Source organism: Microcaecilia unicolor, chromosome 2 (assembly GCF_901765095.1).
Source record: "Microcaecilia unicolor chromosome 2, aMicUni1.1, whole genome shotgun sequence".
In the NCBI taxonomy this organism is placed as follows: Eukaryota; Metazoa; Chordata; class Amphibia; order Gymnophiona; family Siphonopidae; genus Microcaecilia; species Microcaecilia unicolor.
This window is the reverse complement of record NC_044032.1, coordinates 434,576,627-434,599,905: the sequence shown is the minus strand read 5'-3', so window position 1 is coordinate 434,599,905 and position 23,279 is coordinate 434,576,627. Positions and strand designations below refer to the sequence as shown.

Genomic DNA, 23,279 nt, shown 5'->3' with positions numbered 1-23,279 from the left:
ACTCACAGTGACCAGTCTTATTAGGGTTACCTTTGGGCCAGGTCCAAACACAATATACAGTTCCAAATCACTCATAAATACCCAGGTGTAAGGGGATATACAGAACTCTGCCCCTCACCCTTAAGGATAGTTCCTCAGAAAACCCAAGCCACCTTAAACCCATTAGTCCCACCCAGGGAGGAAGTGATACAGGAGAGGTGAAGCCGAAGGTATAGGAAAGAGGAAGTATAAAAGGTAGGGCCAGACTGGGGTTAAGGAGTCCCAGAGAAGGAAGAGTTGAAGCCTCACCATATAGCTGTACAACCTATGGCTAGCGACCATGACTTGGCTGAGGTAAGTCACTTTTGATTTGAGACTTGTAAGCCTTGGCCTGAGAACTCAGAGAGAGAAAGAGAAGAGTTTACAGGCTGTGTTTGAGGTGTGGCAAACATCTTCAGACTATGTTTGGGCCCTGTCAGTCACAGTCCCTTGTTAAGACTGTATTCATTAAACCAAATAGACTTTTCACCTTTTGTTCCTGTGACGTAACAGACTTCAGGTTTTCTGTTAATAAAGCACGTTTTTCATTTTTACACCTTTGTCCAGCTGTTATTTTGCAGGCCCACCCTCATCATCGCTCACCAGGTCTGGTTTTCACTTGGACATCCAGGACCTGGGTCTTCAGAAATAAACCAAGACACTTCTTACCTTGGCAATCTTTTTACCTAGACTGTGGAGACCTAAGCTTGAGGCTGCTCCTCTCTTTCCAAGACTCTCATTCATGATATTGCAGCCAGCTTGGAGGATTCCTTCCTTGGGGCCTCCCTATATTGTTCCCACTCTGGGGTTTTAACTCTTTGCTCTCTGCCTGAGCCCTGCCCTTCTGTTTATGCAGGCTAACTAACATACTCTTAAAGTGATCCAGTGAGGGAATGCTCTTAAGGAGAACTAGTGTTTGCCTAGGCATTTCCTCACAGTGGGTTCAAAGGAGGCTTTGACAAGTTCCTGGAGGAAAATTCCATAAGGTATTATTAGACAGGTAGACTTGGAAAAGGCATAGCTTAGCCCTAGACATGTGCTATAAGAAATAGATCTACTTTTTGAGATCTGCTAGGCCCTTGTGACCCAGTCTGGCCACTTTCAGAGATAGGATGCTCAACTTGATGGACTTGGTCAGGTTTTATCTTATGTTTGTAGTTTCTCTGCTATAGAATCCCTAGTTTTAGCTGACCTAAGGAGCCAACCCAGGGCTAGGAAATATATTGGAGTGTTCTGCAATTTCCTTCCTTAAGTCACAAGCTGAAGAAATCTTTAAAAGGTAAAAGCTAGTTCCAAATATGGATTAGCGTAGATTTAATATTGCAGGCAGTAGGAGGGTGGAGGGTTCATATTGCTCAGTATAAGATGATGGTGCTTTGTGATTTTACTTTGTTTTGTGTGCAGTATATTCAATCACTTTCTCTCTGTTTTTAACTCAGCATATTAACATTGATTTAATTGCACATTTGGGACTATGCCCCTAATGTAGCAATAAGTTAAATAATTTGCAGCAATCTCACACAGGAAACTTGCAAGTCCTTCAGGAGTATAAATATCCCTATTTTATAGGTAAAAATTTTTCTTCATCCAAACAATCATGAGGAGACAGAAAAGGTGTTATTTGTTCTAACTGCAAATCACACGGCAGTAAAATAACTTTGTGCAGAATGATTAGGTAGTAAAACAGATGTTTAGGTCTGCATTTAAAAAACAGTTCATTTTTTTCCCCCCAGAACACGGTGCCTGTTCTAAAATACAAGTAACTTCACCAAAGAAGTACAAGAATTTGGTAGGAGGCTTATCAGAAGAAGCCATATTATAAAATAAAATATTCATTCAAGGCTTTGCAAGTGTAGGTAGCACTATATACACATTGAGCTGTGGCTTTGATATTTATGAATGTAAGCAACACCACTTACACCTTTAAATGGTGAATTTTGTAACAATGCACATCTGTGGAGAAGAAATCAAGGCAATAAACTCCGAGAATCAGCTTTTCAGCATTTTGAGATGATTTGGAGCAGCTGAAAGGTGAGTACAATTCTTCCATCACGTTCTCCTCCATAGCCAAAGTCCAAATGAGAAGTCATTTGGCAGTTATGTGTGATTGCATCTGTAGATGCCAATGGAGATATTTTCAGAGGTATTGCTGTTCTAAAATATAATGTCACAAATACTTTGAAATAGTACAGAACACAACTCCTTTCAATTTGTGCAATCTGAGGTGTGTGTATAGATGTTTTTTGTATAAAGCTAAAATGTGATAAAATGACATTTCTCTTGGTTGGGCAAAATGAAATAGCTTCACAAAATAGCTCTTTTATAGTGAATGACTTACCTTATAAGTTAGACTCTTTGAAAATCTTGGGCATCATGATAGATCAGAACCTAACATGGGAATTTCAGGTGAATGGGCTTGTAAAGAGATGCTTTTGGATAATGCACAATCTCAGACGGTTTAGGAAATATTTTACACAGGAGAAATTTAGACTGATTGTTCAAGCTCTGATATTAACCAAATTGGACTATTGTAATGTAATTTACCTGGACTGTCACAAAAATATAGTTATAATGCTTATTTATAGTATGAAAAAGTATCAATAGCATGCTCCATTTGTATGTCCAGTTTCATTGGCTGCCGATAGAGGTGAGAATAATTTTCAAGTCATGTTTGAGCATATTCAAAAGCATGGATTAATGAGACAAAGCCAACATGGATTTAGTGAAGGGAAATCTTGCCTCAACAATCTACTACATTTCTTTGAAGGGGTGAACAAACGTGGATAAAGGTGAGCCGATTGATATTGTGTATTTATAAGTGATCTAGAGATGGGAGCAACTAGTGAGGTAATAAATTTGCTGATGATACAAAGTTATTCAAACAGAAGAGGATTGTTAAAAATTACAAGAGGACATTGGGAGATTGGACATTCAAATGACAGATGCCATTTAATGTGAGCAAGTGCAAAGTGATGTATGTAGTTAAGAGAAACCCGAACTATAGCTACATGACGCAAGGTTCCACATTAGGAGTCACTGACCAGGAAAGGGATCTAGGTGTTATCATTGATCATACGCTGAAAACCTCTGCTCAGTGTGCTGCGGCTAAGAAAGAATGTTAGGTATTACTAGGAAAGGAATGGAAAACAAAAATGAGGATGTTAAAATGCCTTTATATCTCTCCATAGTGCAACCACACCTTGAATACTGTGTGTAGTTCTGGTCACCGCATCTCAAAAAAAGATAGTGTAGTTTGAAAAGGTACAGAGAAGGGTGACAAAAATGATAAAGGGGATGGGAAGACTTCCCTATGAGGAAAGGCTAAAGCAGCTAGAGCTCTTCAGATGGATGTGGGGAGATATGATTGAGGCCTATAAAATAATGAGTGGAGTGGAATGGGTAGATGTGAATCACTTGTTTACTCTTTCCAAAAATACTAGGATTAGGGGGTACACAATGAAGCTACTAAGTAGTAAAATTAAAACAAATTGGGAACAAATATTTCTTCACTAAGAGGCCCTTTTACTAAGGCGTGAAGGTGCCTCTGCGTGTCCAATACGTGTAAATTGGCGCTACCACATGCCCTGGGTGGTAAGTCCAATTTTGGTGTGAACCCAAAACATGTGGTAGAAAATATTTTCTATTTTCTACTGCGTGGCACTACCTAGCGGTAATCAGCAGTTTATGCATGTAGAACTCTTACCACTCAGTTAGTGTGTCAGACCTTACTGCTAAGTCAATGGGTGGTAGTAAGGTCTCGGGCCAAAAATGGTTTTAAGTTTGCCACACGTCCATTTTCTGGCACACAAAAAAAGCCTTTTTTCCAGGCACGCAGAAGATATTGACCAAAGTGCATCCAAAATATGCACCTACAACAGCGTAGGCCACTTTTAGGTGTGCCTTAGTAAAAGGGCCCCTCATTGTGTATTTAAACTTGAATTCGTTGCCAGAGAATGTGGTAAAAGCAGTTACCTTAGCGAGGTTTAAAATAGGTTTGGATGACTTCCTAAAGGAAAAGTCCATAGAACATCTGCTTATGCAAGGTTGAGTAAATGAGATAGTGGTGATTATGAGACTCTATCCTATACAATATAAGAATGGTATAAAGTTACTCCGAAAGAATTCTCTACTACATTTTTTTGTTTTGTATTTCTAGGATAAGCAGCAAAAAATGAATTGTACTGTTTTGGGATCTTGGCCACTGTTGGAAACAGGATGCTGGGCTTGATGGACCTTCGGTCTGTCCCAGTATGGCAACACTTATGTTCTTGTGTATTTAAAATTATTCAGGGATTTACTCCGGCATATGTGTTTTCCTCAGTTTCAGTTTTAACATCCGAGCACAGTACTAGAAATTCCCTAAAAATATTATTTCCTATTTATAACAGATTTCATTCAAAGATAATTTTTCAGGTTTGTTTGCTTATCAAACAGCTGAGACTTGGAACATTCTACCAATATCTGTGATTAGTCTTTCCTGTTACTCTCTGTTTCATAAAGCTATAAAAATTATTTTGTTTAAGAAATATGTATTGTCATGCTAGAACATTATAATTACTATATTAGTCCTGTTTTATATATTCCCAGTTATTGTTACTGGTTACTCTTATTGTAATCCACACCGAACCATTTTTTGGTGTGAGCAGAATATAAGTCCTAGGTGGTAAAGTAAGGATATAAATAGTATCTTTCAAAATACACTGCTTATTCCTGCCCACTGCTTACATATAACTCTGTTCAAATTTCTCAAACCATTCCTTAACTTTCCTAACTGAATCTGCTTATTATAACATATTATAATACTCTTTATTACTGACATATAGATATATTAATAAAATTTATACCATGTGTTTGTTGTTAACTCAGTCTAAGAATTTGGAGATAAACATGTGATTATCATTTAAATCCTGCAGGTGCAAAGAAGGTACAGACATTAAAGTTAAATTCTTTATAGTGTTGTTTCAATTAATTAAGGACTCCTTTTACTAAACAGCGGTAAGTCCAATGCAGGTTTACTGGTTGCTGTACAGGAACTACCGCCAGGTTACTGCAGCAGGCCCAGCGGTACTTCCTCCCCTAGTGCACTGTCATTTCCAGTACCTGGAAGTAATTGGACAGTGTCACACACTGCCCAGTTACCACCAGGTTAATGCTGGAGCCCTTACCGCCACTTCAATGGATAGTGGTAAGGGCTCCTCCCCCCTTCGAAATGGCTGTGCAGCAAGTGCTTTACTTGCCGCACAGCAATTTCCTGCAAGAAGGTGAGACTTCCCTTTTACCAGCTGCAGTAAAAAGAGGCCTCGGTGCACATGTAAAACATGCGCCGATGCCAGCACCAGCTCCCTTATGCCGCAGCTTGGTAAAAGAGGCCCTAAATATGCATGACTGTGTACCAAATCATATATGGTTTATCACCCTCCTACATGCAACAACTAATTGATTTACCTTCATGTAACACAGTGAAAACAGCTACTAAAGCTTAGCTGGAGTTATCTGCAGCAGGACCCATTTTATTCCTATGGGCCCTGCTGCAGATAACTCCAGCTAAGCTTTAGTAAAAGATCCCATAAGGTATTTAGAAGATTATCTGAGAGTCCGTAAATTACTATTAAGTACATATCTTATCAAAAGACAATAAACTAATGTTGCCATCTCTCTTATGTTTCAACATAACCAGTACTTTAGCCTAGCTTCATGACAAAACACACAATTATTCCTAGTATGTTAAAATGTTATAATCAGTTATCTGACTGTATCATATTTTTGATGGTTTTTTTTTTCTTGAACGTAAGCCACATTGAACCTGAGCTTGTTCGGGATAATATGGGATACAAATGTCATAATAATCATAATAATAATTTAATATTGCTGTTTTTTAAACTTAATTCATTCTGGGGTAGATTTAATTTTGTGTACTAGAACAACACTTGCATAATTTACCAATTTTATGCAATGGGACCTATTCTAAGCGTAAAGGAGTGTTGAGATCAGCGCCTGCACCTACCTCAACCTCCTCACCGGCCCAAACATCTCTGGAACGTTTCTTCCCCGGGGCTTCCAGGCTTTTACAGGGAGCAGATCCCATTGCGGGTTTGTCTGGAGAAGCGGACTCCCCGCCGGGAGAGGAAGTCTCCCTATCTCCACCATCCGTTTCACTGATCCCTCCCAGCCCGGCGTCAGGGCAGCCCTGGCGGGAAACCCCGTCGACCCTGGAGATACGTCGATAGGAGAATCTAGTGAGGACCCAGGCATGCAAGCGACGACTCGGGGCGCTGAGGGAAGTCCCTCTTCCACAGCGCAGACCTCGGAGGTGACTCTAAAAACGCTTAAGGTGATGTTGGACCAGATTACTATAACACTACAAAAGACGTCTGGTGATGTACTTAACCTTAATACTAAATTTGAAGAATTGCATAAAACTGTAGACTCTGTTAAAAATGATTTAACAACGCAAGTTCAAATATTACAAAAAGAAGTGGATACTTTAAAAGACTTTAAAAGTGTGGTTGCTAAAGATTCTTTGGACATTAGACGTAAAATTGAACAAATTGAACATTTTAAGAGGCACCTAAATCTCCGCTTCCTGAATTTTCCCATAGTAGCGGGGGAAACTCTGATAGATACCTTTCGGAAATATATGATAGAAATTTTGAAAATTCCTCCAGAGGCAATACCCCCCCTAAATAAAATATATTCAATCCCTAGGTCTAGAAGTGGAGAACATGGCCCTGACAAAGATATTCCGGACTTACAAGATATTTCTGATATCCTGGAACAATCCTCGGATATTATAATGAACAGAGCTACAATGATAGTATCAATGGTTTTTGAGCAGGATTATAACACTATTTTGAGGCTTTACTTTAAAAATCTCAAAGCTCAATTTTATGGCTCCAAGGTCTGGATTTATCCAGACGTCACTAAGATGACTCAATAAAAAAGGAAACAGTTTTTGGCTATGAAGCAGAGGACAATAGATATAGGAGCCTCCTTTTTTCTCGCATATCCATGCAAGTGTATAGTTAAACTTGGTCAAACAAAATATACTTTCTTTTCACCAGACCATCTTAAATCGTTTTTGGAACTGAAACAAGTGAAATGAAATATATCCTGGAATAATGCAGCTTTTTCCTATAAATTTGATAATTTTTCCTGTATTACTTCTCTAACTCTTCCCCCCCCCCCCCCCCCCCCCCGCACATGACTTGTGGTCTAAGAAAGGTTTCAAATTACTATGATTGACTCTATAAACACTTTAATTTGATTTTTGAAGGATAAATGATGATATAATAAGATATGGAAAGTGTTTGGAATACCTCTATTATTGTTTTGACCCTGTATTTCTGAACAAGGTTATCCTTGAGTACTGTAATTAAAATTATAAATAAAGAATTAAAAAAAAATAATAATAATACAAATTGTGAATCAGATCACATGATATATTGCATTTCGTGCTCATGTGTGAAAAATATATGTTGGACAGACATCCAGGAAATTGAAGAAACATATGACAAAACACGGATGTGCACTGATAATGGAGCAATACTTATTTCATAATCATTCTTTTTCAGAGCTGCAGTGTTTTGTAGTAGATAATATACTGGTAAATCAAAGAGGAGGTGATAGACAAAATTGTTACAGCAGCACAAACAAGTGTAGATTTACAGATTATGGGCTAGATTCTATATATGGTGCCTGCAAAATCCGCATGGAACAAGCGTATTCTACGGTATAAGCGGCACCTAGAGTTAAGCATGGTATATAGATTATGCTTAGTTGATATCCCAGCACCTAGAACTATGTGCATTCTGTTACACCAGGGGTGTAGCTACGTGGGGCCATGGGGGCATGGGCCCCCACAGATTACGCCCTGGCCCACTCTACATTTGCCCCCCCCCATCGCCGCCCGCCCCCCACCCCGCCGCCGCATCAGGTACCTTGTTTGCTGACAGGGGTCCCCAAAGAGTCTTTTCCAGCACCGGCCGATTCTGGCGCCTTCGTTGTGTGATCAACTGTTTCTGATGCCTTACGTCCTGCACCATGCATGTAGCCCCGTGCAGGACGTAAAGCGTCAGAAACAGATGATCACACCACAAAGGCGCCAGAGTCAACCAGCGCTGAAGAAGACTCTTTGGCTGGCGGGGATTGGGGACCCCTGCCAGCAAACAAGGTACCTGATGATGTGGCAGTGGGGCGGGGAGTGGGCGGGTGGCGACGGGGAGGGGGGCTTGCAGTTGTGGCGGTTGCAGCGGCGCGAGATCCAAAGTGGCGGGTGGGGTCGGAGGGGGAGGCGGCTAAACAGTGCCCCCCACCTCAGGCTTTGCCCCCCCCTCCCGCCAAGGTCTGGCTATGCCCCTGTTTTACAACAAACAAAGGGCTCTGTTTACTAAGGTGCGTTAGAGTTTTTAGCGTGCCTACACTTAGCGTGCACGCTAACCATGTAGGCACGTACATGGTTAACTCGCATTAAAAAATGTTGATGCACCTATAATGCTGCTTGGTAAACAGGGCCCAAACTGTGGCACAAATACTGGCATGTAGATTTAGGTGTAGAGATGCATATTCTATAACAGTGTGCGTAAATTTTGGAACGCCCACAAAATGCTCATTTTCCCACCTAAAGCCATGCCCCTTTTTGGCTGCACGCATTAGAATTTACATGCTCTGCATTACAGAATATACTTAGCGAATTGTGTGTATGAATTCTAATTATTGCCAATTAGTGTTCATTATTGCTTGTTAAGTGCCATTAAAATGCTGATTGCCTTGATAAGCCAATTAAGTTATGTGCATTGTTATAGAATACACTTGGATTTCAGTGTGGCAAGCTAGGCACAAAATATAGAATCCTGGGGTACATGCTTTAGAGCCAGTTGGGGTGAATTCTTCAATAGGTTGGCTTTATATTTTTGAAAAAGCCCTTTATTAGTACGTTGATCTTGATTGGATAAAATGCACCTACCACATAAGAGTAAACATGAATTGATTGAAAGACTGAGTTTTTTTTTTTTTTTGCTTCATTTAAACAATCTGCTATATTTTTGTGGTCAAGAATGAAGGCAATGTGGTATGTATATGGAAATAAGTGCTTGTTTTGCATTTAAAGTTTGCTAGCACTGAAGTTTAATGAAAGACTATGGTGCATTTTTTATCAGATATATACCCTGCTTCTCTGATGCAGCATTGATGACACTGTGAAGCACTGGCCACCATCAGATGAATACAGTGGGCTTTCACAATATCGTCTGAAACATTTAAACTTGTTCTTGATTGACCACAGATTAGAAAAAAATGTTTTGATATTGAGTTTGAAGGCTTTTTAAAGAGGATTTTTAAGCACGTACACTCAGATATATGAACACAAAAATCTTCATAAAATTATTCCTTTTATGAATAGAAATTCATTGTGTGATATAAAAGAATATATCAGTAGAGGTAAGCAGTATTATAAAACAAAAGCCCACTGGTATTCAGCCAGCAAGAGTCAGCGTTATTTAAACACTGACTGTCATCAGCTAAATTAGCCCCCAGTATTCAGTGCCTGGCCATATCTGGGCACCTGAACTGAATACTGGGGGCTCATGTGGGCAGGCTTGGCACCAGAACATATGCAGGCCCAGACGATATTCAGCCAGAGCCAGCATAAGAATTATGCAGCCCTGCTGAATATCGGGCCTGGACCCGCATAACTTTTTTTTAAAATAAAAGACCTCCAGAGACCCCTCCTACTCCCTAACAATGCCCCCTCCTTCCCTCCCCATCTCGTAGCCCTTGGCAATAAGTAGCACCGTGAACTGCCATGAGAGGTCACAGCAGCCATTTTGGAATGTCACCGCAAGGGGCAGGAGCAAGGGGCTTCGCTCCTGCCCCCAATGACCACCAGGGATACAAATAGGCCTTGCGAACCTACCTGTATGGCTGGGAGGGTGGGGGGGGGGTGACCCAGGGGGGCTTCCTATTGCCAAGGGCTGAGGGAGGGGAAGGAAAGGAGGGGGCATCATTGGGGGGGGGTAGGAAGAAGCTCCGAGGGTCTTTTTTTTAAATGTAATGCAGGTGCCAGCTGATAGTCACTGCTGGCACCCATGTAGCTAAGCGGCCTTATTTAAAATTAAGCCACTTAGCTATGTGGATGCTGGCACTAAATAAATTGCTTTGAATATTGAACCCAAGGTTTTCATGCCTGTGATTGAATGCAGCATTCGCACTGTTTGTCAGTGCAATTAAAACATCTGAGACTTTTCCTTCTTTTTTTTATATGTACATTTAGTATATGCAAAATAGAGCTTGATTTAATTGAGCACAAGTTTTAGTGAAGTGATTTTTTTATTGTGTTGGGAAACTTCATTCATCACTGAAGATTGTGTTATACTATTAGAAGTTCATTATGCAAAATTCTTACAACACAAAAGTTCACTAATAATTAAGGTGTTTAACTATATTATGGTTCAAGTTTTATTATACATGAATGTAATTATCAGAGTTGATATTCAAAACCACTTAACCGGGTAGGAGAGGCTCCTAAATGGTTAAATGGCTCTAAGCTGTCTATCTGAGAATATTTAGTGACATTTACCCAAGAAATGCTGCTGGATATCCCTTCTAACTACAAAAATAGAAACCAGATTTTTTGTGAACGGTGCGGGGGTAGAGTCAGCACCTAACCAGATAGGAGCTGAAATTCAGCCCTTAACCAGTTAAAGAAGCCCTTTTACTAAGCTGTAGCAAAATGTGGCCCCCCAACGGTAAAAATGGCTTTTTCTATTTTTTATGTTAATGGCCGTGCATTTTTGTTGCCATTAGCGTGCAGCTATTAAAAAATGTTACCATGTGAGCACTTATAGCCACCCATTTTATGGGCGGTAAGGACTCGTATGGTATTCCTGTGCTAACCAGTTAGCGTGTGGTAATGCAGTTGCGCTAACTGATTAGTGTAGGAACACCTACTCTCCGCCCCCTGGCACATCACCTCAAACAAAATTTAAATGATTTTTTTGTGTGTAGTTAGTGTGCCCTTATTTGGCAACAATCGCAGGATGCCTGGGCGCACCCCATGGTATGCAATTTTAAGCTGTGTTAGGGACACATTAGTGCATAATGCAGCTTAGTAAAAGGGACCCCAAGTTAATTGGCCAAATAAGACCATGTAATTACCAGGTCTGATCTTTGGCCTGTTTAACTCAACCAGTTAAGGTTGAATATCATCACTTATCTGGTTAATGACCAGCCGGCTGCATATATGGCTCCTTTTACTGGCTTACCGCTCGCTATACAGGAAGTACCACAGGCTACCGCAGCAACCAGGCGGTACTTCCCACCCCTAGTGTGCAGTCATTTCTGGCACTACCAAGAATTTATTTATTTTTGTAGCAGTAATCAGGCAGTGCCATGCACTGCCAAGTTACCGCTGGGTTAATGCGGGAGCCCTTACTACCAGTTCAATGGGTGATGATAAGGACTCTCCCCCCCAAAATGGCCGGGCGGCAAGTGCTTTACTTGCTGCCCAGCAATTTCCTGTAGGAAAGCGAGACTTCCCTTTTACCAGCTGCAGTAAAAAAGGAACTCGGCGCACATGTAAAACATGCGCCAATGCCAGCGCTGGCCCCCTTTTACTGCAGCTGGGTAAAAGGGGCCCATAGCCATATATTTAATGCTGGTAGCCAGAAATGACCTACATTCCTGACCCCCACTGGCTGAATATTTATCTCATCATATTTAATAGCAACTGTGCTTTTTTTATTCTTCATATAGGTAAACTAAAATGAACGAAATGAAAAGGACAAATGGAACGTCAGTCACAGGATTTATTCTTCTTGGACTTCCAAACCAGCTCAAGATACACAATGTACTTTTCATTGTGTTCCTTTTAATATACTTAGCTACCCTGGCTGGAAATGTGCTGATAATTTTAATAATCAGACTGGATCATCACCTTCACTCTCCAATGTACTTTTTCCTCAGTAATTTGTCTTTCCTGGATGTCTCCTATTCTTCAAGCATTGTTCCCAGGATGCTGGTAAACTTCTTATCAAACAGATCAATTTCTTATCTTGGATGTACCACTCAGATGTATATTCATCTCTCCTTGGGTGGCACAGAATGTTTCCTCCTTGCTGTCATGGCATATGACCGTTATGTAGCGATATGTAATCCCTTACGCTATGCCGTCATTATGAACAATAAAGCATGTATGAAGATAGCTGCAGGATCATGGATATGTGGTTTCCTGGATGCATTGGTGCATACCATTCTTGCACTGCAATTGCCCTACTGTGGCCCCAATGAAATTAACCATTTCCTATGTGAAGTTCCAGCAGTGTTAAACCTTGCATGCACAGATACCTCTATTAACAAGCTTGTGATTTTTACATGTGCTATAGGAGTAGTACTCTTTCCATTTATCTTAATCTTATTCTCCTATATTCATATTTTGTCAACTGTGCTAAAGATCCATTCTACTGAGGGCAGATATAAAGCTTTTTCTACCTGTGCCTCCCATTTAATGGTAGTCACCTTATTTACGGTGCTGTCATTTTTATGTACATGAGACCCAAGTCAGAACACTCACAGGAGCAAGACAAAATGGCTACTCTCTTCTATAGCGTTGTAACTCCAATGCTCAATCCCGTGATCTACAGCCTGAGAAACCAGGAAGTGAAGGGAGCACTGAGAAAAGTTGTAAAGAGAAAAATATTTTGCTAAAGACCAGAAAGTTGTATTTACCCTGCTAATTTGTACTGATGCTTAGTTGTGCACATGGCATTATGTACTCTGGTCCATATACAGATGATACCCTATGTTTGAAAGGTACTGATTGTATGGTTGGAGGTTGTCAATAAGAACATTTCATAAGTATGATCAGTCCTCATGGGTTTCCTGAAAAATGTGAAACTGACATCCATGACAATATCAATTTTCATTGATAGAAAGTAAAATTTTACATTCCCAATATTTGACTTCCTGCTCATGGACAGTGACAAATGCAAAAGGTGTCGCCAATATGCAGTTGCTTAAGTGACGACAAAATATATACAAATTCATATGGCACTAGAATGGAATTGGAAAATTAGCTATAATCTGATCTTATTTTGGAATCGGGAGTATTTTAATAGCTTTGTTTTATGTTTGTGTTGTTTTTATTCTTTGTATGAACTCAAAGATCATGTATGTTTTGATATTGTTATCTGCCAAGAATGTAAAGATTGTGAGGAATATAAATATTGATAAAATAAAAATTTCTGAAACATTTAACAAGAACAGACAATATTTAATTTTGCTTTCTTTTGAATCTGTACCATTTCTAAATACTTTAAAGGACCATGCCATATACACGTTACCTGACCAAAAAAAAAATACTTTTCTTCAAGAAACAATAGCATACCATTGGGATATTTAAATGAAAGAATATTCAAATAAGAAAGTTTCCGAATTACCTGCTAAGAACAAGTAGTGTTAGGACGTATTTCACTAAAAGAGAATATAGACAGAAATCAGGTGGAAGAAGGATAATGAATGGGGCAATGATACCAGGGTGCAAATTATATAGGGACTTGGGTTGATGTGAGCAAAAATTCTTCATGATCAAAAAATAATTCAGTGCTATTCACTATTATTCAACATGGGGGCTTCTTTACTAAACTGTGGTAAAAAGTGTCCTTAGTGCGTGCTTATGTGGGTCATTCCCGCATGCTAAGGCAATTTTTATGCATGGACAAAATGGCCGAATTTCTGATTTTTTTTTTTAAATTAATGACCATGTGCTAATTTTCCCATTAGCACATGGCCATTAGTGTGTGAGCCCCTGCCACCACCTATTTTGCAGGTTGTAGGGGGTCACATGATAACCATGCGTTAATCAGGTAGTGCACGACAATGTAGCTGAGCTGAGGAAAGGCTGAAGAAGTTAGGGCTCTTCAGCTTGGGGAGGAGATGGATGAGGGGAGATATGATTGAGGTCTGCTAAATCCTGAGTGGTGTAGAATGAGTAGAAGTAAATTGATTTTTTTTTTTTACTCGTTCCAAAAGTACAAAGAATAGGGGACACTCGAGGAAGTTACATGGAAATATTTTTAAAACAAATAGGAGGAAATATTTTTTCATTCAACAAATAGTTAAGCTCTGGACCTCACCCTACCACTCCCCTCCCATTTTTTTAAAACTATCGCCTATGTATGCAGCTCGGCCAAAATTACTTGCCCACCACCTTGAGGCTATGGCCTTGTAAAGTGAGGAATGGAAGCTGTGTTAACAGGAACACTGAAAGATGACAGCAACTCTTGCACAGCTTCACTGAAATGAACCTTTTCTCCAAGATACTGTGAACTTTGCAATCTGATTTTTTTTTTTGGAGGGGGATAGCAAACTGAAGTGTTTTCCCTGGATCTTGTCATGTGCTGCACACCCACACAACATGCAAAGCTTAGCAGAAACCGTAATTGAAATGAGAGGGAAGGTCAAACTGGTGATGGGGGGGGGGGGGGTGACACTAATACTATATAGGATAGCAGAGTGACAACTAGGATAAGAGTTCACCACAAGATATCTTTGAAAGTAATTATTTTTGTACAATAAAAAAGCCTTATTCAACACACATGGACTTTGTTTGGGACTCTTTACCACACCATGCCCACAATTCATTTTATTGAATTTGTAATCCAGAGCATATTATTCTAGTGTGTGTGTGTGTGTGTGTTTGGGGGGGGGGGGGGGGGGTTGTTGTGTGTGCCTTAGCTGTCTTGGGATCTGGGTCATCATGAAGAAATGACACGGTTGACTCAGGTTGAGATGGTCTCTTATTCTGTGATGGGATGGATGTTTATTTTTTGTTGGGAGGGAGAGGGGATTGGGGGGGGCAATGTGTTAAGCAAACACTGGTCGCTGTTGTTGTATTGTACAGTTTTGAGTGCTTACTCTGTTTCAAGTGACATTAATAAGCTAAAATAATATAAAAATAATTTTATTTCACATTTCATTTTTAATTGCCATACCACAAAATCATTAAAAACATCTTAGCAGTTTACATTTTGATTAAAATGTTTCCAACTTATAAGAGTTTGGGAATATACTTACAATTAACTAACCCTCCTGTTTACTAAGCCATGCTAGTGGCTGCCGTGAGCTAATGCTGACACTTTAAATGGGCTGTATTGGCATTGCCACGTGGCTTAGTAAACAGGGGGGTAAGATACATTAGGATGGAAGGGCATGATAAAGATAACAAAGACAGTGGTTAAATTTAAGTCACATCAGGACCACTCTGGGGGTGGTAAATATTTATAATCATTTAGCTAAACATTTACCTAGGGATTCTATATAGCACACTGATAACTGCACTTAACAAGCAATAACAAGCACTTTGGCACTAATTAGAATTTAGGTGTACAACTCGCTAAGTGTATTCTGTAACGAAGTGCGGTGAACTTCTAATGCATGCAGGCAAAAAGGGGCATGGTTATGGGAAGGGAAATGGGCTTTTCATGGGCATTTTGAAATTTGCACGTGTCGGTATAGAATATGGCCCTCTGCAGGTAAATTCACGTGCCAGAATTTACATCACATTTTCATTGGTGTAAATGGATGCGTATAGTTTTAGGCACTGAAACCTCAACTAAGCGTATTCTACAATCAGCACCTAAATCTAGGCACCGATTATAAAATACGCTTAGTTGGTACTGATTTCAGCACCGATATTTTGGTGCCATATATAGAATTTCCCCCTTAATAGTAGGAAACATCTGTTTAAAATAATATGACTTTGAGAAATGTTTTAAAATTCTTTAATGAGAGTTCCTTCCAGTGCTAAAGAGTTCCATAATGTAGGTGCAGTAATGCTAAAACAGTAGTTCCAGCTAAATGAGAGCATACCTGAAGAAGGGTTAGGGATTACAAACTGGCCTTCGGAAATGGAACTTAAATTCCTTGATGGTGTATATGGTATGAGAAAGCTAAACAGGAAAGGTGGAATTCCAGAGTAGAGTATTTATAGCAGGCCACCAAGGTCAGGAGGCCAAGTAAGGAGTAATCACCTATTTTAAGCCTATTTTATAAACACACAAAGGCGCGTGTGTGTCTTTATAAAATACCAGCACAGAAACAGCTGAAATACTGGCTGAAATGTGGCCGTGGATATTTAAACCAGCTTTGGAGCTGCTGTAAATGACGATATAGGTAAGTATTTATAAGCAAGGTGCTTACTTCATCATTCGCTCCACATTCCAGCAAAATGCCTCTGCTGAACCTGCCTATACGGAGGTCATGCATAAATATACACCTGCCTGTCAAAACATGCACTTGTACCTGTGGGTTAATTTTATAAGAGGATTTTTATGCATGTACATTAGGATATATGAGCATAAAAATCTTCATAAAATTATTCCCTATCCCCCAAATTCTATAAATTTCACTTTAAATTGTGCATACAAATTTATGCATGTGAATTTGCACACACAATTTGATTAAGGAGCCAATTAGCGCCAATAATTGGGCCTTAACAATCAATTATCGGTGCTAATTGGAATTGACATTTACACATGCAAATTTATGCATCCACACATAAATTTTACATATGGCTTCAATAACACATATAAAGACATTCTAGAACTCAATGACACATATATACATATGCAGGCATTATAAAGCTCAATAAAACACACACACAGGCATTCTAGAACATGATGAAATAAATACATACAGTCATTCTAGAACTCAGTGACATAGATATACATGCAGACAATCTAGAACTCAATGAAACACACATATAAGCATTTTAGAACTCAATGATATATATACATACTCAGGCATTCTAGAACTCAATGAAATACACATAGGTATTCAAGAGGTCAATGAGATATACAGATGTCTTTTAGTGCTGAATAGCATGCATACACAAGCATTCTAGAACTGTACAACTGATAAATACTTACAAGGCATTCTATAACTCAATGACACATATTTACACATTTGCATTCTAGAAGTCAATGAAATAAACACAGAGACATTCTATAACTCAGTGACACACATACACACATATGCATTCCAGATTAAAATGACACATTCATTCTGGAGCTCGATGGCACAGACATTCTAAAACTCAAACAGGTAGACATTATAAAACTCAGTAGGACATACACACACAAAGGCACACCACAACTCATTGTCAAACACCTTTTGAAAATCCAGATACACAATATCAACTGACTCACCTTTATCCACATGTTTCTTCACCCCTTCAAGCAAATGTAGTAGATTGGTGAGGCAAGATTTCCCTTCACTAAATCCATGTTGGCATTTTCCCATTAATCCATGTTTTGAATATGCTCTGTAATTTTATTCATTATCATTTTCTCTACCATTTTGCCTCTATAATTTCCTGGATCCCCTCTGGAACCTTTTAAAATATTGGCGTTACATAGGTCACCCTCCAATCTTCCGGTACCACACTCGATTTTAAAGATAAATTGCATATTACTAACAATACTACTACTACTACTACTACTATTTAGCATTTCTATAGCGCTACAAGGCATACGCAGCGCTGTACAAACATAGAAGAAAGACAGTCCCTGCTCAAAGAGCTTACAATCTAATAGACAAAAAATAAATAAAGTAAGCAAATCAAATCAATTAATGTGAACGGGAAGGAAGAGAGGAGGGGGTAGGTGGAGGCGAGTGGTTACAAGTGGTTACGAGTCAAAAGCAATGTCAAAGAGGTGGGTTTTCAGTCTAGATTTAAAGGTGGCCAAGGATGGGGCAAGACGTAGGGGCTCAGGAAGTTTATTCCAGGCGTAGGGTGCAGCGAGACAGAAGGCGCGAAGTCTGGAGTTGGCAGTAGTGGAGAAGGGAACAGATAAGAAGGATTTATCCATGGAGCGGAGTGCACGGGAATAGTTTCACCAGTTCATTTTTTAATTCTTTCAGTATTCTGGGATGAAAATCATCCAGTCCAGGAAATTTGCTACTCTTCAATTTGTCAAATTGCCCTACTACGTCTTCTAGGTTTATAGAGATTTCATTCTGTTTCTCCAACACGTCAGCTTTGAACACCATTTCTGGCATCAGTATCTCTCCCAAATCTTCCTTGGTGAAGAACAAAGCAAAGAATTCATTTAATCTCTCCTCTATGGCTTTGTCTTCTCTGATTGCCCCTTTTATCCCTCAGTCATCTAGCAGTCCAACCAATTCTTTTCCCAGCTTCTTGATTTTAATATAACTAAAAAAAATTTTACAATGTGTTTTTTGCTTCCAACGCAATCTTCTCCTCTCCCCTCTCCCCCATCCAAGTCCAGCATTTCTCCTCTTTCTCCGCCAACCCCTCCATCCATCCATGTCCAGCAATTCTCCTCTGTCTCCTACTCTCCTCTCCATCCATTTCCAGCATTTCTCCTCTCTCCCTGCCCTCCCCACATCCATGTGCATCTCCTCCCTGTCTTCCACCCCCTCCATCTATGTCCAGCATGTCTCCTCTCTCCCCTCACTCCCCTCCCATGTCCAGCAATTCTCCTCTATCCTCTGTCCTCCCCTGCCATCAATCTCCAGTGATTCTCTTCTCTCCCCTGCTCTCCCCTTCCATCCATGTCCAGCGAATCTCTCTTTGCTGACCTCACCTCCCATCCATGTCCAGCATGTCTCCCCTGCCCTCCCCTCCCCTCCCATCTATGTCCAGCGATTCTCCTCTCTCCCCCGCCCTCTCCTCCCATCTGTGTCCAGCGATTCTCCTCTCTCCCCTGCCCTCCCCTCCCATCCATGTCCAGCATGTCTCCTCTCTCCCCTTTCCTCCCCTCATCCATGTCCAACAATTCTCCTCTCTCCCCTGCCCTCCCCTTCCATCCATGTCCAGCGAATCTCTCTTCGCTGACCTCCTCTCCCATCCATGTCCAGTATGTCTCCTCTCTCTCCTAACCTCCCCTCCCATGTCCAGCAATTCTCCTCTATCCCCTGTCCTCCCCTGCCATCCATGTCCAGTGAATCTCCCCTCTCTCCTTCCCTAACCTCTCATCCATGTCCAACAATTCTCTTCTCTTCTCTCCCCTGCCCTCCCCTTCCATCCATGCCCAGCAAATCTCTCTTCACTGACCTCCCCTCCATCCATGTTCAGTATGTCTCCTCTCTCCCCTGCCCTCCCCTTCCATCCATGTCCAGCAATTCTCCTCTCTCCCCTGCCCTCCCCTCCCATCCATGTCCAGCAATTCTCTTCTCTCCCCTGCCCTCCCCTCCCATCCATGTCCAGTGATTCTCCTCTCTCCCCTGCCCTCCCCTCCCATTCATGTCCAGCATGTCTCCTCTCTCCCCTGCCCTCCCCTCCCATCCATGTCCAGCGATTCTCCTCTCTCCCCTGCCCTCCCTTCCCATACCATCCATGTCCAGCAATTCTCTTTTCCCTGTCCTCCCCTGCCATCCATGTCTAGCGATTCTCCTCTCTCCCCTGCCCTAACCTCTCATCCATGTCCAACAATTCTCTTCTCTTCTCTCCCCTGCCCTCCCCTTCCATCCATGCCCAGCAAATCTCTCTTCACTGACCTCCTCTCCATCCATGTTCAGTATGTCTCCTCTCTCCCCTGCCCTCCCCTTCCATCCATGTCCAGCAATTCTCCTCTCTCCCCTTCCCTCCCCTCCCATCCATGTCCAGCAATTCTCTTCTCTCCCCTGCCCTCCCCTCCCATCCATGTCCAGCAATTCTCTTCTCTCCCCTGCCCTCCCCTCCCATTCATGTCCAGCATGTCTCCTCTCTCCCCTGCCCTCCCCTCCCATCCATGTCCAGCGATTCTCCTCTCTCCCCTGCCCTCCCTTCCCATCCCATCCATGTCCAGCAATTCTCTTTTCCCTGTCCTCCCCTGCCATCCATGTCTAGCGATTCTCCTCTCTCCCCTGCCCTCCCCTTCCATCCATGTCCAGCAAATCTCTCCTCGCTGACCTCCCCTCCCATCCATGTCCAGCATGTCTCCTCTCTCCCCTGCCCTCCCCTCTCATCCATATCCAGTGAATCTCCTCTCTACCCTGCCCTCCCCTCCCATCCCATCCATGTCTAGCGATTCTCCTCTCTCGCCTTCCCTCCCCTCCTATCAATGTCCAGCATGTCTCCTCTCTCCCCTGCCCTCCCCTCCCATCCATGTCCAGCAATTCTCTTCTCTCCCCTGCCCTCCCCTCTGATCCATGTCCAGCAATTCTCCTCTCTCTCCCCTGCCATCCCCTCCTATGCATGTCCAGCATGTCTCCTCTCTCCCCTGCCCTCCCCTCCCATCCATGTCCAACGATTCTCCTCTTTCCCCTGCAGCTCCCTTCCCATCTCTTCCATATCTAGCAATTCTCTCTTCCCTGCCCTCCCATCCCATCCATGTCCAGCATGTCTCCTCTCTCCTCTGCCCTCTCCTCCATGTCCAGCGATTCTCCTCTCTCCCCTGCCCTCCCCTCCCATCCCATCCATGTCCAGCGATTCTCCTCTCTCCCCTGCCCTCCCCTCCCATCCATGTCCAGTGATTCTCCTCTCTCCCCTGCCCTCACCTCCCATCCATGTCCAGCGATTCTCATGTCTCCCCTGCCCTCCACTCCACATCCACTGATTCTCCTCTCTCCCCTGCCCTCACCTCCCATCCATGTCCAGCAATTCTCTTTTGCCCCCTATCCTCCCCCTCCCTTCCATGTCCACTGACTCACCCCAGCCTCCACCTGCCCCCGAGATCATTCAAGCCCGAGTCCCACCTGTCCGCTCCCTTCCATTCGTGCACCCGGCCATGCTCCCTGCAGTGCAAAACTTTTGTTTACCCGAAGTAGCGGTGAACCAGCAGTGAAAGCAGCAGGCAGGCTCGGCTCCTCGTCGCTCATTTCGCTTCCATTCCCTCTCAGCGCGTCCCACCCTCCTCTGATGTAATTTCCTTTCCGCGAGGGCGGGACACACTGAGAGGGAAGGGAAGCGAAGCAAGCGACGAGGAGGCAAGCCTGCCTGCTGCTTTCACTGCCGGTTCGCCGCGACTTTGGGTAAACAAAAGTTTTGCAGCGCAGGGAGCACGGCCGGGTGCACAAACGGAAGGGTGCGGGCAGGTGAGCCGGACCGCACAAAAAAGGTGCTGGTACTCTGTACCGGCGCGTACCAGCACAAAAAAAGCACTGATATTACTGGGCAATACACAAAAGGAGTCACTGCAAAAATTAACTTGCATGGTGGCTTACGGTATATTGAAACAGATGGTAGTTAGTCCATTAGGTATTCCACCACAATACACAGAAGTAAACAGGAAATTTAAAGCACTCGCAACATGAGAAATTTACTGCAAGGTCTGAGGCAGCATAGAAAGGCTAATTAAGAGGAATTAATGTCAGTTTTCAGGATTTAATGCCTGCTTTATCTTTGTGTGTGTTTGTGTGTGTGTGTGTGTGTGTGTGTGTGTGTGTGTGTGTGTGTGTGTGTGTGTGTGTGTGTGTGTGTGTGTGTGTGTGTGTGACTATAACAAATGCCTGCAACTTTAAAAGACAGAATAAGAGGTAACAATTCTGTGTGCTTGTCTGAAGAAAACCAGCTCACATCTGCACATGAACCGGAATGTTATTCTGTACATATATATTAGCCTCGCAAAACTTTTATGTGCAAGAATTTTTTTTCCAATGCTAATATTTAAGCGCAGAACAACATTCCCATTCATGTGCAGTTATTCTAGCAGAATGTTTTCTGCAGATATGCACACAGTAAAGCCACCCTTACCACAGAGCCTTTGTCAGCAGGTTTTCCCTGATTAGTGTGCACAAGTTCTGCATACTTTGAATATGCATCTAATTAGCTTACCGCATCACTGCAGAATATTTTGTCATTAATGTTGTGGTGGAAGCCACATGCTCAGACATCATTGTGAGACTCTACTGTGTGGCTTTTGTATCAACCCCTCAATGTGATAAACTTGGAGACTGGTAAATTAAATCCTAGTAGTAGCAATGACACCATATAGTATCAGAAATATATATATTAAAACCACACAGTTGAGCATTCATATAATAGAAATATGATATGCATGATATCAGCATAATACAAAGAAACATCTTAATAGGCGCACATTAGAACATTCAAATAACATAGACAGAGGAGAACAAAGGGCAGAGTTTGTGCATAGATCATAGGTACCTCTTTTGTGGGGCCATTTTTTCTAAGGCTATCATTAACCCCTAATTTTATAAAAAGATCCCGTGGTGTACCTAGGTTTCCAGAAGGTATTTGACAAAGTTCTTCTTGAGAGACTGCTGAGGAAATTAAAAAGTGTAGTGAAAGGAGGACATGCCACATTGCCACCTTGTGGTTTGGGAACTGGATGAAAGATGAGAAACAGGGAATTAGGTTAAATGGTAAGTTTTCTCAATGGAGAAATGTAAAGAGTGAACAAGTATCTGTACTGACATTGGTGCTTTTTAATATATTTATAAATTATCTGAGTGACATGATCAAATTTGTAGATGACACAAAATTATTTAAAGTAATTAAATCACAAGTGGATTGTAAGAAATTACAGGAGGACCTTATGAGACTGGGGGACTGGGTGTGTACATGACATTTAATACTGACAGGTGAAAATTGATTGTACTAATGCATATAGGAAAAAAATAATCCTAACTGTAGATACATAGTGGTGAGTTCCATATGAAAAGTCATCTCCCAGGAAAGGAATCTTGAAGTCATTTGTGACAATACATTAAAATCCTCATCTCTTTGTGTAGTCACAGTCAAAAAGCAAATGAAACATTAAGAATTATTTAGAAGTAACGCCAGTGTAAGGATATTAGGTACCCTAAGAGGGGCATAATCGAATGTCGCCAGCCAAATAGATCGCCGGCGATCTATGTTGGCGGCGGCGCTACAGCTGGTCAGAACCGTATTATCGAAAAAGATGGCCGGCCATCTCTTTTTTTCGATAATACGGTTTAGCCCAGCCAAATGCCATGGAGTTCGCCGGGTTTGAGATGGCCGGGTTTGTTTTTCAGTGATAATGGAAAGTTATGTCGGCCATCTAAAACCCCGGCCAAATTCAAGGCATTTGGCCGTGGGAGGAGCCAGCATTTTTAGTGCACTGGCCCCCCTGACATGCCAGGACACCAACCAGCCACCCTAGGGGTCACAGCGCTGGACTTCAGAAAAGCTCCCACGTGCATAGCTCCCTTACTTTGGGAGCTTAGCCCCCCAACCCCCCCCCCCCAAACCCACTACCCACAAATGTACTGCACCCACTAAAATTGTTCCAGGGACCTGCATACAGCCTCTAGGACTTATTGCTGCTGTATAACTTTGGCAT

At 41.9% G+C, this 23,279-nt stretch overlaps 1 protein-coding gene across 1 annotated transcript; it reads left to right on the top strand.

The window, feature by feature from the left end:
* Positions 1-270: 270 nt before the first annotated feature.
* LOC115461183 (olfactory receptor 5V1-like) lies at positions 271-13,173 on the top strand. The gene is given in 3 exon segments (XM_030190815.1): positions 271-333; positions 11,767-12,524; positions 12,527-13,173. Coding segments are annotated over 2 exon segments (939 nt in total). The 5' UTR covers positions 271-333; positions 11,767-11,776; the 3' UTR covers positions 12,718-13,173.
* Positions 13,174-23,279: the final 10,106 nt, after the last annotated feature.